This window comes from Choristoneura fumiferana, chromosome 27 (assembly GCF_025370935.1).
Source record: "Choristoneura fumiferana chromosome 27, NRCan_CFum_1, whole genome shotgun sequence".
Taxonomy (NCBI): domain Eukaryota; kingdom Metazoa; phylum Arthropoda; class Insecta; order Lepidoptera; family Tortricidae; genus Choristoneura; species Choristoneura fumiferana.
The window spans coordinates 9,355,234-9,369,124 of record NC_133498.1 but is presented as its reverse complement, the minus strand read 5'-3'; the positions used below and the strand labels follow the sequence as shown (position 1 = coordinate 9,369,124).

The 13,891-nt window shown below is 39.3% G+C and overlaps 1 protein-coding gene across 1 annotated transcript in view; it reads right to left on the bottom strand.

Moving 5' to 3' along the window:
* Positions 1–3,509: 3,509 nt before the first annotated feature.
* LOC141443255 (uncharacterized) overlaps positions 3,510–13,891 on the bottom strand; it is a 65,864-nt gene continuing 55,482 nt past the window's right edge. The window contains exons 21-30 of the mRNA XM_074108464.1: positions 13,126–13,810; positions 11,525–11,727; positions 10,966–11,314; positions 10,482–10,518; positions 10,244–10,343; positions 8,553–8,651; positions 7,215–7,337; positions 5,864–6,015; positions 4,976–5,059; positions 3,510–4,454 (exon numbers count right to left, since the gene is read on the bottom strand). Coding sequence (XP_073964565.1) covers positions 4,044–4,454; positions 4,976–5,059; positions 5,864–6,015; positions 7,215–7,337; positions 8,553–8,651; positions 10,244–10,343; positions 10,482–10,518; positions 10,966–11,314; positions 11,525–11,727; positions 13,126–13,810 — 2,243 coding nt within the window. The 3' untranslated portion in view covers positions 3,510–4,043. The remainder of the gene's footprint in view (positions 4,455–4,975; positions 5,060–5,863; positions 6,016–7,214; positions 7,338–8,552; positions 8,652–10,243; positions 10,344–10,481; positions 10,519–10,965; positions 11,315–11,524; positions 11,728–13,125; positions 13,811–13,891) is intronic.

Sequence of the window (13,891 nt, the reverse complement as noted above, 5' to 3'; positions counted from 1 at the left end):
TTTGCAACCTTAATATATATATTTTTTTTAATGAACTACCTAGCCTTTACCCGCGGCTTCGGCCGCATTAGAAATAGCTAAATGCCGTCTTAACAATTGTTCTAAATTATGCCCGTGCAATTTTTAGAAACATACATGATTCTTGTTGCCATGTTAGTGTTAACTGACGGTTAAATGTGATGCCGTCTCTATTTATTTTGTCCGGATAGACGGAGACGGCATCACATTTAACCGCCAGTTAGCACTAATCAATGGATGGTGAAACAACCCCTTAGAGTTTGGCTTGAAAAAAGATTACGATAAACAATTTGAAAGGACAACGTTCGCGCGCAAATCGCCATCTATTGATTGCAAACGAAGTTAGCACGTTTATCTTGAGTGCCGAGGTACGGTACGGTTCAGCTGTTATTGCGTGATGGAGTAACAAACATCCAAACATCTTCACCGTGAGAGTAGCGGGAAACCGGTGGATGCAAGTGGCGAGTTGTCGTTCATTGTGGCGTTCTAAGGGGGAGGCCTTTGTCCAGCAGTGGACGTCTTCGGGCTGATGATGATGATGATGATGAAACTTCTTCACAAACTTTCACATTTATAATATTAAGTAGGATGTCTCTCCGTCAGTCCCCCCCCCCTCTCTCTCTCTCTCTTTTCGTTACAAGAACACTTTGTGATACGTCTGTCAAGACACCTTTTCTCAGGAACGCATGGAAGTATCAAGGTGAAATCATACCAAATAATCAAGTCTGCTACCCTTTAAAGTAGATGTGACTGTAACTTGACGTGGATATGGACCCTCGCGATCCCCCACCGGGCCCACCAGTGGGTGCATGGGGAACCACAGCGTTTTGGCAGCAACAGCAATCAAATTCATTTATCACCGCTCATTTGCACTATCTATCTAGCCCAGTCTTACCATGTCTAAAGCAAATAAAGTATTTCGTTTTATTTAAGCATTTCAGCAATTTTCACTTGTTTATATTATTTTAAGTAAGTAGGTCATTAGTTGAGCATTGATTTGATTTTCGTGGGCACATTTTTGTTGACTTTGTTGAAGATTCCGTTAGTCAAATTCTACAGCCCATTCATAACAAAATGTGACCAAGCAGTACGAATGGGCCGGCTCGACCGGGTTAGTACCACACTCCCACAGAATACCGGCGTGAAATAGTAGTTTTGCTACTGTTTCGTACGGTCAGTGGGAGATCCGAAGGCCCAACTCCCCTCCCCCCCCCCTTTTAGGCCGGCAACGCACCCGCAGTCCTAATAATGCTGTAGGTAGTGATCACTTACCATTAGGAGACCCAAATGCTTGTTTGCAAGCTATTTGACATAAAAAAAACAAGAAAATTTTGGCGATTGTAACGCTCGAAATTAACCCATAATATCGATTTTTTTTCTTTCCTTCTTCTTTCCTTCAATCTGTCTCGCATCGGTCGTATGGTCGCCCTACTCCGTGGAATGTAAACACGTTAGGAGTGCACCACTTTGCACTCCATCAAGCATTAGCAGTTTGCCAAATTGTATCTGAAATAAAACCGTTTGCCACACAATAGACTATTTAAGAGATGTCTCGTGTAGATTAATGGTTATGCTTTGACGTTATCGTGTTTATTCGTATCCCCTTGGGCGCGTTATTTTTTAATGTGTCAAAATGTCTAGGTTCTGTTTCCAAACGAGCACAGTATAAAAACGTCCGATGTTTGCAAATATCCACTGCATCGAAATGTCCACTGTAAACAAACGTGCACTGTATCAAATTAATGTCACTAACGTCGATAAGCCAAAGGCTACTAGAAACACAGGGAAGCTTAAAGTTCCATCGTACAGACTGGCTAAAACCAAAAAGTCTTTTCTGGGAAATTGCATACGTTTTTATAATAAAATTCCAAAAAATATTATAAATGAAACGGATACAAAATTCAGATCTATTGTCAAGAAGACATTAATATCAAAGGCGTATTATAAAGTTAATGATTATATCATGGACAGGGATATTTGGAAATAATTCCGATCCGCATTAGCGATCCCTTCAAATAGCGAACCTACTGTGTTAAAAATACAGTTGTGTTAAATACTGGTGATGTATACATATCATTTAATAATATTGTAAATCTGTTTAAAAAAATATATATACCTCGTTGAGTTTCTTGCCGGATTCTTCTCAACAGAGGTTTTTCCGAACCGGTGGTAGATTTTTTTTTGACATTCATAAGTGCTTGTTGTAGCCTAAATTGAATAAAGATATTTTGACTTTGACTTTGACTTTGAATAATATTCTAGAATGAAAACAACAATTTTAAATTAAACCAATTTATTAAATCAAAATATGTACAAATAAACACTAAAACGAATATAAACACAAACAAAAACTACACTCAAGATGCACTTCCACTATTAGCGTAAAGATGCTTAGCAACGTAATGATGGTAGATTGGTATAAGTACCTATGGGATTCAAGGTGATTTTCCACCAGCTAGGTGTGACGAGACGAGGCGAGACGAGAATTGAAATTTGTATGCATTCTCAGGCTCCCGCCGCGAGACGCCGCGGGCACCGCCATACAAATTTCAATGCTCGTCTCGCCTCGTCTCGTCTCACCTCGCCGGTGAAAAATCACCTTTATATTAGCAGTAGCGTGGCACCGTAACAACAAGATCCTTATCGGTTTGCCTAATTTTTTTGACGTCAGTACTGACAAGCTTGGCAAAGGCTGCGTGTACGGCCGAGGACTTGAATTTAACGCGATGTAACTACGACGTTTACTGTGAAATGGTTTCCATGGTGGCTCATGAATTAAAGTCCTTGACCGTACTACCTGCGAGATGTTGCATCTTAAACTAATCTGTATTTGTTTTCACACGGGCGAAATATCGCTAGATGGCGTTAGTATCGTGAGATCCGTTTGGCGTTTGCTTGCGATTGGCTCATTTAGTTATCTAACCAATCACGAGCAAACGTCAAATGTCAAACGGACCTATTATGAGTGTGTGTTAGCTTAGCAACTATTCGGATTTCGCCTGTGTGAAAACCCTCATTGCAATACAATACAAATTGACATGAACCTGCGCCAGCGGATGAAGACAGAATTCACGCTTTTATTCTCTAACGAAAATGTTTACAGCACGCCCCTTCTTCGCGTCAAACATCAACGTTTGTGTTAGTGTCAGACAGTATGTGACTATTACAGATGCAGTGAATAATGTTTTGCCATCGTATTTTGACGGAAAAGTTCATATTTATCTTGCTATCTCGATTAGCATCAGTAAACTTCGGTAAGCTAGTTGAGATAGCAAGATACGAACTTTTCTGACAAAATACGACGGAAAAACATTATTCAATAGATCTTGTACGCGCCATTTGAGGCGTAATTTGCTAGTAAAGAGGTTTTTCGGACAGGTGTCACTAGATGGCGTTAGTTTAGCGAGATCCATTTGACATTACATTAGTGTCAAATCTATGATTTGCTTAACTAAGTCAATTTCAATAAACACTAAGCTAAGACCTCTGGTTATCTAATGGCATCATCTAGCGATACCTCGTTAGTCTGAAAACATTCGTTGTAAGCTATGTCAACGCGTGTCAAAAGCGTATTTTACAGTGGTGTAATTTTACAACGGTCCCTTTGACAGTTTGTAAGTGAACCTTCGTCAAAACAACATCATCGACTTTTTGACATCACTCTGTAAGCGTTATAGGTACAAAAGTAAAATGGCTCTGCTATATGGACCCCAAAATCGGTTAAGTAGAGCTACTACAAATAAAATAGTTTTTACATAATCTGTAAACGTGGGTAGCGGTATACTAAAAATGGATTTATTTGTATGACGTCAAACTTGAAAATTGACTGAAGGCACGCCCATCTGTCAAGTGTTAACTCGAATTAATCAAACTATGTATTTCTCCTTTTCAATTAGCTCCAGTAAACTTCAGTAAGATAGTTGAGATAGCAAGATAAATATGAACTCTTCTAACAAAATACGAAATCAAAACATTATTTACTACATCTGTAATCTAATCAATATCTACATCCACTACCAAATTTGTCAGATAATCAAACAATTATTCTTCTTTATAGTCATTAACTGTAGCGTTGTTCTATGATACATCAAACTCTTATTTATCACTTTTAGTACTCGAACTCTTAATAGTACTTGAATTCCTGACTCAGCTAAAGCCCTGTAATAGACATCTGGCAAGTTCCTTTTGACATCATCATTTCCTTTTTCACCTTTCGCATCATCTTTGTTTTTGTCATCTTTTATGGCATTTGTGTCACTGTCATCAGTTTTACTGAAACTGTCAGTGTATGTTTCAAAAGCGTCGTATGTGACTGTGGATCTGGTTCGTTTCTTTCCAAAGTTTTTGATGAATCTGTGTATCTTTCTTTTCATTCGGCGTAACTTCTTGTGTTTTGGCGTTCTTCTTCTTCGAATTCGATGAAACATTATCGGGTCCTATAAAACGATGAGCATGTACTGTCGAACAATTTGATTCCTGACCCACTCGTAGAACGTTCTCAGAGTAAGTGTCATAGTAAATTCCCTTGTCAAGCAATGTGATGTCACTATGTTTTTTTCTACGAAAAGGTTCCACATTGGGTCACGATTCAGTTGGTTTGAGTGTACAGTCAAACCATTTGAATGCTATTACTTAATCTCGTAAGGCCCAACGTCCTAAATTTAAGATATCATCATCATCACCATAATCTAAATTTGACGTGGGCCTTCCGTGGTTAAGAGCGTTTATACCTGTTGAGCTGGCAACGTTGATTTTTTTTCAGTTTTTCTCCATTATTATGTAAAAAATTAATGAAAATTAAAAATGTGGCCTGATGGAACTGTTCTATATAAGTTAATGTGACTACTCCAAAAATTATTCGTGATAGACTTTTATTTTCTTTAAAAACCCTTAATAAACATTTGTTCTTTAATAAAGCTTAGAAAGTATATAAAGTTTGTTTTTATTTTGTTCTTACATAATATCCTTCGAAACTCGACAATTGCTTGTGTAGGAAGTCCAATTGATTTTCCAAATACTCCCTAACTCCGATCATTTTACTCTGAAACAGAGATATCGAAAAAATTAACTCTTAAATTCCATTATTGGAAATGTTTCGATGTAAAAAAGTGCCCTTCTTTGTTTATTCTCGTTTGATTCAATTTATTATTATCGAAGTACTCAATTACATTAAAATATCATTGGTCACTTTTGTGCGACTATTCATATTATAAATACATATATATTATAGATTGGTAAATTTAACAACTACTCAACTAGTACTACTTCTTCACTAAAAATGTAACTGGAAAACTTCTCGAATTGAGACCGCGGTTTGGCAAGCGCATCGTATAAAATATGATTGGTTTATTGGAGTCTTTTTGTATTTTTTATTTCAACTCCAAATTTGTTAATTTTACGGGTATCCCAAACATAATTTGATTGCTTAGTAGCGACATCTCTTGTCTGGGTGAGCGGTTGGTTCCGAAAGAGTGTGACGTCTGTCGACGCCACATACGCTAGTGCTGCTGCTTACAAAGTAGAAATATGATACGTATGCATAGGAAAACTTCTTGAATGGTGTCACGCGCACGGATTTCTGGCAAGGCTGCTCTCGTATCCAAATTTTTACCAACGAGGACGGATGACCTGGTTAAAGCCGTGGGTTCACGATGGATGCAGGCCATTTCCAACCGAAGCAACTGGAGGCCTATGAGTTAGGCTTATGTCCTACAGTAGACGCAAACCATTTCATAATCAGCGAATCATTGTCACAGAATAAATGATCAAAATTGACAAAAATCCATCCCATAACACCCAAAGATCAACGGTGCAGTAGAACGGTATAATAGCACGATGTTGATACCTTATCCTCCTCACTCATGCCATCATATAGAGTAATCAGCCTTTGCACATCATGTATGGTTCCAAGACACTCTGTTCTCACATCTGTGGAGCTTGCTAGGAGGTCCGGCGACGGGCTGGGAATCTCATGGAATATCTCAGTTGGGAGTCCTCCTATAAGATAGAACAATATATTGATAGGTTGGTAAAACAATATAAAACTGCGCTACAATAAAGTACACAAGCGGTAAAACTATCACCTAGAAGAATCGGAACCGGGGTTTGTTGTGACAGAACTATATCTGTTTACAATTTTACTGTATCCTGAACTTTTATGGCCCTAGAAATACAGTCGTATTTAAATATTTATGCGGGGTTTGTTGTGACAGAACTATATTGGTGCTGGTTTACAATTTTTCAGTATTTCGGACTGACAGTGTAGTTCCCACGAGTATAGTGAGAACTGGGAACTTTTATGGTATCGATAAGATCTTGATGAATTTCCAACGTCATTCCGCAAATAATGCTGCATGGACACACTATTTGATGCATATACGTACTAATATTATAAATGCGAAAGTCTGTGTGTTTGTTTGTTTGTGTGTTTGTATTTTGTCCGTCTTTCACGTCGATTCTTATGTCTATGTCTATGTCCATGTCCATGTCCATGTCCATGTCCATGTCCATGTCCATGTCCATGTCCATGTCCATGTCCATGTCTATGTCTATGTCTATGTCTATGTCTATGTCTATGTCTATGTCTAAACGGAGCGATGGATCGACGTGATTTTTAGCCATAGAGATAGTTCATGGGCCCAAGAGTGACATAGGCTACTTTTTATCTCGGAAAATTGCACAGTTCCCGAGGGAACAGCGTGCGATAACCGCATCCCACGCGGGGGAAGTCGCGGGCAAAAGCTAGTTGTTTACAGTTCATTGATACGGACCTCCGCATTGTAATGCCTGAGGGCCTAGCGCAAGCACGGAGAAGCGCACCCTGCGGGCGGGTGCAGGTACAATCCTATGCACACAACGCGCGCAGTTAGCCTTGCTCATACTATTGTTCAACAGTGCCTCTAGTGTGGCTTTTTCACAAAACATTCGTTTACTCTTCGAAGACGTAAATCGAGCGTTCGATCGTCGATACGTAGCCGCCACATGTCCACGGTGCGGCGTCGTCACCCGTTTTGACGAAATAGTTTACGTAGCAAACCTACACTAACAAAAGTTGTTGTGCAAACTTTCCGCTAGAGGCGCTGTCCGTGTTTTTATACAAATTGAGATTTTAACGCGGCGTCGAGACGTATTTTGTGAACGGGATAATACACTAAGCACACAGGCGTCCACCAGCTCCGTGCACACCGCGACAATACCTGGTGGATAAGTTTCCGTGGTAGAATCTGGGGTGTCAGGTGGATTTTCCTGACTGGACTCGCGATCCTCGGGATTGGAGCCGGTCAGCCATACCAGGAACTTTTGGAGATCTGGAGGCAATTCTGGAAAAGCGCAATTTGATAGAAACATAACTCTAGTCTCGTAGAGCACGCTCTTGCCTCGGGCTTCAAACAAGTGGAAACTTATTTTTATGGTTTTTTGCAGTCCAGTTCATTTTTAAAAGCTTTTATTTAAATTCACCTGTCCCGTTGTCTGTCTGTCTGTCTGTCTGTCTGTCTGTAATCAAATCTTGCAAGTTAAATTTGACCAACTTCCAGTAGTCAGATTGACTTGAAATTTGGAATACTTATGTAAATCGCGTGACAATACAATAATCTAGTAGTGACATCCTGGTAGTCCAGCCAGGATCGTCTCCGCAGGACGAAACTCTTCAACGGTTAATAGCATCGACTTGAAATTTGGTATGCAAATGTAGTTTGGGTAACAATGCAAGTACAGTCAACAAAAAGTACAGTCAGCAAAAAAGCTTGTATTAAAAATGAAATTTTTATGGTTAGGTTATTTTTTAGCAACTTCATGTAGTAGTCCGTAAATATAGGAGCTGCAAGTTGATTCCAAAGCTGCTGTATTCTGGGATGGAGAGTAAGTAAGGATGCAGTAACAGATGCATAATAACAGCTGAATGTTTGTAATAGAACTTTATGCATAACTGTTTTGAAATGATGTGTGCTTGAAATAATCTGAAATTAACTTATGCATAACTGTTTGTACAATGATGATAGCTTGAAATAAGTCTCAACAGTAATTATTATAACACATACGGCACTCAGCAATACAGCACAATCGTCACCAAAACGTACTGCGGGAAAATTGGCGGTAGGTTGTGGACGCCAATTTTTCGAATGCTATTGATTGCCAGACTATACAGGTGACTATACTTGGTTTGGATAAGTATTTAACTAAATGTAAACAAAACAACGTCAAATGGTGTCTTAAATATTGAAATTCTCCCATTAAACTATCTAAACATTTACATTTCTGTATTGAAATACACTACTCTAGTTTCTATTACAATTATAGATAAGTAAAATGTTTAAAATCCTTGAATGTACTTACCAAATCTTGCAGCTGAAGTTTGTTTACATTTAGTTAAATACCTATCCAAACCAAGTATAGAGTCGCAGTTTATCTGTCACCTCAGCCCTCTAGGGAAACACATCTGCTGTCTATGATGGCGTTCACCATCAGTCGACAAACGTGCTCATTTTGCCACTCGTACGCCATAAAAATGACCTAAAAAAAGCTAGAAGACTAACGGACGCAGGTCTTCTGCTGCACCTGGATCTCCACCAGGTCCGACATCAGCCCGACCAGCTGCTGCATCAGGGTCGAAGCTGCCTCGCTCCTGGAACGCCCTGTGAAGATCATGGGTGGCCACGATTAAAGTAGGAATGTATATCTACCTATGTACCTACCTATTAATGATGATAAGTTCTTTTTGCTTTCCACAGTTTTGTATTAAATATATTGACCCGGATAACTCACGTCTTAAATCGAGTTTAGCTCGACATGTTTCGGGCTAATCCGTAGCCCTTCCTCCTCGGATCAACGCGACTCAGCGGATGCTGCAACACGCGCACTGCGCGCCGCCGCTCTGCTCGCGCGACATGTCGAGCTAAACTCTCGATTTTAGATATTTAATATTGAGTGAGTACATTTTCATGTTAAGGTTTTGTTTGGAATTTTTAACTGCTATACTTTTTTAAGAGACAATTTATTAGTAAAACATGCGTAAGTTTACTTAAGGGTTTACAATAATGTCACTATGCCATATTTTTCTTATGAATAATAAAGTTTCTATCTATCTTCACATATTTGTTCTTATAATCATTATTTTCACCTTACTATTAGCCCAACAAGTTTGTGCGCGACCGTCCCTAGGAATGAGACGCGGTGGCGGGGGCGAGGTAGCACGTCATGTCAGTGCGTGATTACACACGTAGATAAATTTGCCGAAGATATATCTAAAGATAATTAGTATTTATGAGACCTAAATGTAAGAGCACAAAATAAGTGTTTTATATAAAGTCCCTTTAGCAAGAGATGGAAATAGAAAGCCGATTAAAACCGTTGTTATGTTATTAGTACCACAGAGTATTTTTTCGGCTTATGACGCCGAAAATTATCTAGTCAATTCTTTTTTCGGGATGACGATTTTTTCGCGGCGATTTAAAAGTTACGCTGGTGCCCTGTATTTCCATCATTTAGGGGCTCTTTCACCATCCATTGATTAGTGTTAACTGGCGGTTAGGTGTGATGCCGTCTCTTATTTGTTTTGTTCGAATAGACGGAGACGGCATCACATTTAACCGTCGGTTAACGCTAATCAATGGATGGTGAAACAGCCCCTTAACCTCTTTAACAGTTTTTAATATTGGTCCGCAAAATCCAGTCTCTTCAGAGACGGTTTTTGCCAAATTAATATCATTGACACATTCGGATGAGGAACTGTCATTTTCGCGCAGTTCTAAATATTTGATTACTTTATACACAACACACAACCCCTTCAGTCTGTCGAATCATCTCTGGATTATAATCTCATGTGCATCGATTATGTGACATAGCCTCTATAAACCGTAGCCGCTTCAACAGCGCGGCCGCGACTGAACAAGTACGACCGCCGAGCATTGCGCGCGGTTTTACTCCCCGCTACCTCTCCAGTCCCCGCTGACGTCTGTAGTACCTCGCCCCCGCCACCGCGTCTCATTCCTAGGGAGAGTCGCGCATGAAGTTGTCGGACTATAGCTCGAAATGGCCAGCAAAGGATGTACAGAAGTGGTTCAAAAAAGATCCTGAGCGCAGCGAGAGTTTCAAAGCAAAATTTTTCACTTACTTGCGTCTCGTTAATGACATATTAGTATAAATGAGATGTGGCAATAATGTATCTACTGTCGTGATATGAACATTTCCATTTTAAGATTTTTTTGTAACAAAAAGGTAGGTTTACCTTCAGAACTTTTAGTTTCTCGGACTGCTTTGGCGGCCTCCCGACACACCTTCTTCATATTGGCGGTAAGAGCTACGAAGTTAAGTTTGTTCGAAGGCTCCTAGAAAACATCACAATAAAAATAACCAAAAGCGAACAAAATTAATTAATTATTCCCCACGTCGTCAGATGTTGATCAAAAAATGTCTAGAAATGTATTGGAACTAAATTCTTTTTAGATCTGATGAAAAAAACTTACCTCAAATAATTTATCTGACCTCTTGTTAACTTTGTTTCTGAAATAAATAACTTTATTAGTTTTCTCTCATTAGGTAGTATGTTAGTGGAATTAGGAGTAGGGTATGCCAGAGAAGCGTTTCGGGACATTTTCACTTTAAGTGTACCTACCCTTTACGTTTTTTTTTTTCAGAATAAGGTAATTCTGGGTCCTTGTTACTCAGAATCATGAGCACTATTGATTTTGATGAAGAAAAAAATTACCCCAATTTTCCATACAATCATTATGTGAAAAATGTTAGAAGATCCAAAAAAATACGTTGTTTTTCGTCCAAATCTATAGTGCTAATGATTCTAAGCAAAAAGAACACAAAGTTACCTAGTTCTGAAAAAAGTAAAGGGCACATTTAAATTAAAATGCCCTTTGACCACCATATTTATCATATCTCTCTATCTATCTCTTTCTTTTCTTGTTAGAAAATAAGATGACATTCATCATAAATTACCTAACAGTTACCGGTACTGATACAGCTTTATCTTGCTTACTCCTAGCAGATTTTCGGACTTTGTCGGCAATCTTTCTTAATTTAACACCAATCCAGCTTCTAGGTTTAGAAATAATGTCACTATTCATAACAGAATGCTTATCTCTTATGGAGTCATCTAAGGGATCCTTGACACCGTATTCTTCGTCGTATATATCGTTCCAAAAGATTAGGTTTGTATCAGGCGCACTTCTTTTAACTACTGTTTTGTTGTCAACGTTGGCAACATCATTAGCTGCGGTGTTTGCTTCTATGTTGGATGCATTGTCAATTTTGTTTAGTTTTACAGTCGTTGCTTGGGCTGGTGAATCTGTAAAAACGTATTGAAAGTATTTATCTCTGTGGTGAGGGCTTGGCTCGCAGTTCCCAGGGGGGCCCAGTGCTAATTGGGAACTTCACACACACACCATGATTTTTTCACAGAAGTGAATGATTTCCTTCACCGTAAAGCTCATGGTAAATTCTAAACGTAATTTTCACTAGGCTACTACAACTTTTTGGTCTTGGACATTAAATTTACCTGTAGCTAGGCTAACTTCTGTCCTCTTCTCAACTTCCCTGCCATCATTACTTGCTGAAGTAATGTTATTTTGGTCTTCTTCAACAGACATCAGTTTTCTTTTCTTGTGTCTTGTTTCTTCTCGACCAAATATGGGAAAGGGCGGAAACGGCATGAAAAGTAAGGTGTTAGATTTCATGCCCTTTTCTATATCCGACATTTTACTGCAACAAGAAACTTGTATTGTTGCGTATTAACTTGGTGTTATTATTATTATAAAGCGAAGTGAATTAACCAAAGCAGAGTTGCAATTTTATTTAAGAAATAGCTAACAAAACAGTATTGCACTAGAAAAAGATCTGGCTCTATTTTTCTAATATATTGGTAGGACTACGGGCAGTGTATGTTTAAATTTGCAGCTTCGAAAGACTTTACGGTACTCGTATTTGATATGTCGGCGGCCGATTGTAAAATCGACCACATCACGAAATTTCTAGGCATATCGTGAAATGGCGCCATTTCATGATATGCCTAAAAGTTGGCCAGGTATATCACGATGTGTCTGTGAAACAATACGGCAGATCGATTAGAGCAAAGCAGTCGTCGATATTCCAAGCTCTATACCGGGCACATCGTGTTCGTGATATATTTTTTTTATTCGACTGGATGGAAAACGAGTAAGTGAGCTCCTGATGATTAGAGATCACCACCGCCCATAGACACCTGCAACACCAGGGGTATTGCAGATGCGTTGCCAACCTAGAGGCCTAAGATGGGATACTTCAAGTGCCAGTAATTTCACCGGCTGTCTTACTCTCCACGCCGAAACACAACAGTGCAAGCACTGCTGCTTCACGGCAGGATTAGCGAGCAAGATGGTGATAGCAATCCGGGCGGACCTTGCACAAGGTCCTACCACCTGTAAGATATGCCGAAAAAAAGAAAAATTTAGGTACGACGAGCGAAACGAGGAGTGGTTAGTATGAATTGTGACCACAGCCAGCCAGCCAGCCAGCCCGAATGGCGGCGTTTCATGATATGTCTAGGAATTTCATGATCTGCCTAAACGTCATTAGGCAAATCGTTAAACGGTGACTTATGAACGATATGACGGATGTCCCTTAGCCAATTCATGAAATGGCGCCATTTCACGATATGCCTAGGAATTTTGTGATCTGGCGGGTTTTATGATCGGCCGCCGACAGATATAAATTTTAACTTGATATTTCCGCGTTCCTAAGAAAACGGGTCTGACAGACGGCCAAAAAAGTGATCCTTAAAGATTTCGTTTCTTTCTTTTGAGTTATGGAAGACGTTGATGGGCCGTATCATCATCATCATATCAGCCGTAAGACGTCCACTGTTGGACATAGGCATTCCCCTGCATCCATAGGGTACCCGCTGCTTTAACCTGGTCATCCGTCCATCTCATTGGTGGACGTCCTACGTTACGCTTGCTGATCCGAGGTCTCCATGCGAGAACTTTTCAACCTTAATTGGTATCTGTTCTCTGTGCTATATGGCCTGCCCATTGCCACTTTAACGAGCTAATTCGCTTGGCTATGTCGACAGTATGTGGTTAAGTATTGCTTACATCTTAAAATATCAAAAATATTTGTTACCCTGTATAATTCGTTAGATTTGCTTTTAGTTTCGATCCAGATAAAGACATAATCCAGTCAGTGATTTCTTCATAAATCTCTTCAATTGTCACAGACGAAATATTACTGCTACTAGGCTTTTCAAAACTCATTGTCATATTACTGGTTGTAGTTTCAATTTGTTTGTCCGTACTTTTTTCAATATAAGAGCTTGTTACAGTACTATATTCAGAATCAGTTTCATATTCATCGTCATTATCATTATAAGGAATTTCTGTTTTCAACGTAACATTAGGTACACTTCTTGTACCATTAACGCTATAAGTTTCAGTAGTACCATCATCATATTCGTCTTCAACATCAACTGACTTAAGGGATCTCCGGTGCGGTCCGAAAAAAAATAAACCTCTTTCACTCACGCGGGTTTGCTTGATAGGTTTACGAGAACTAGTGGCTTTGAATGCAGGCGTCATAAAATCGAACGATTTTAGGATAGGAGTGTGACTCTGTGACGGTGGTTGCATGAATTGATTTGGGTGGGGTTCTCCAGCTATTTTCACGTGCTTTCCAAACTGAAATGTTTCAGTAACGTGGTCGTTGTGTTCACTGACACTAATATGCTTAGTGGTGGTTTCGTTGGCAGTCGTTACTGGGTTCGGTTTGAATTCGAATCGTATACCTTCTCTTTCGATCAGGACTGGTACTTCTAGAGAGAGCAAAACATAAATTATAGTTTTGTTCACTCATACTTATAAATACCAAAATGTAAGTTGTAACTAGTCTTCAA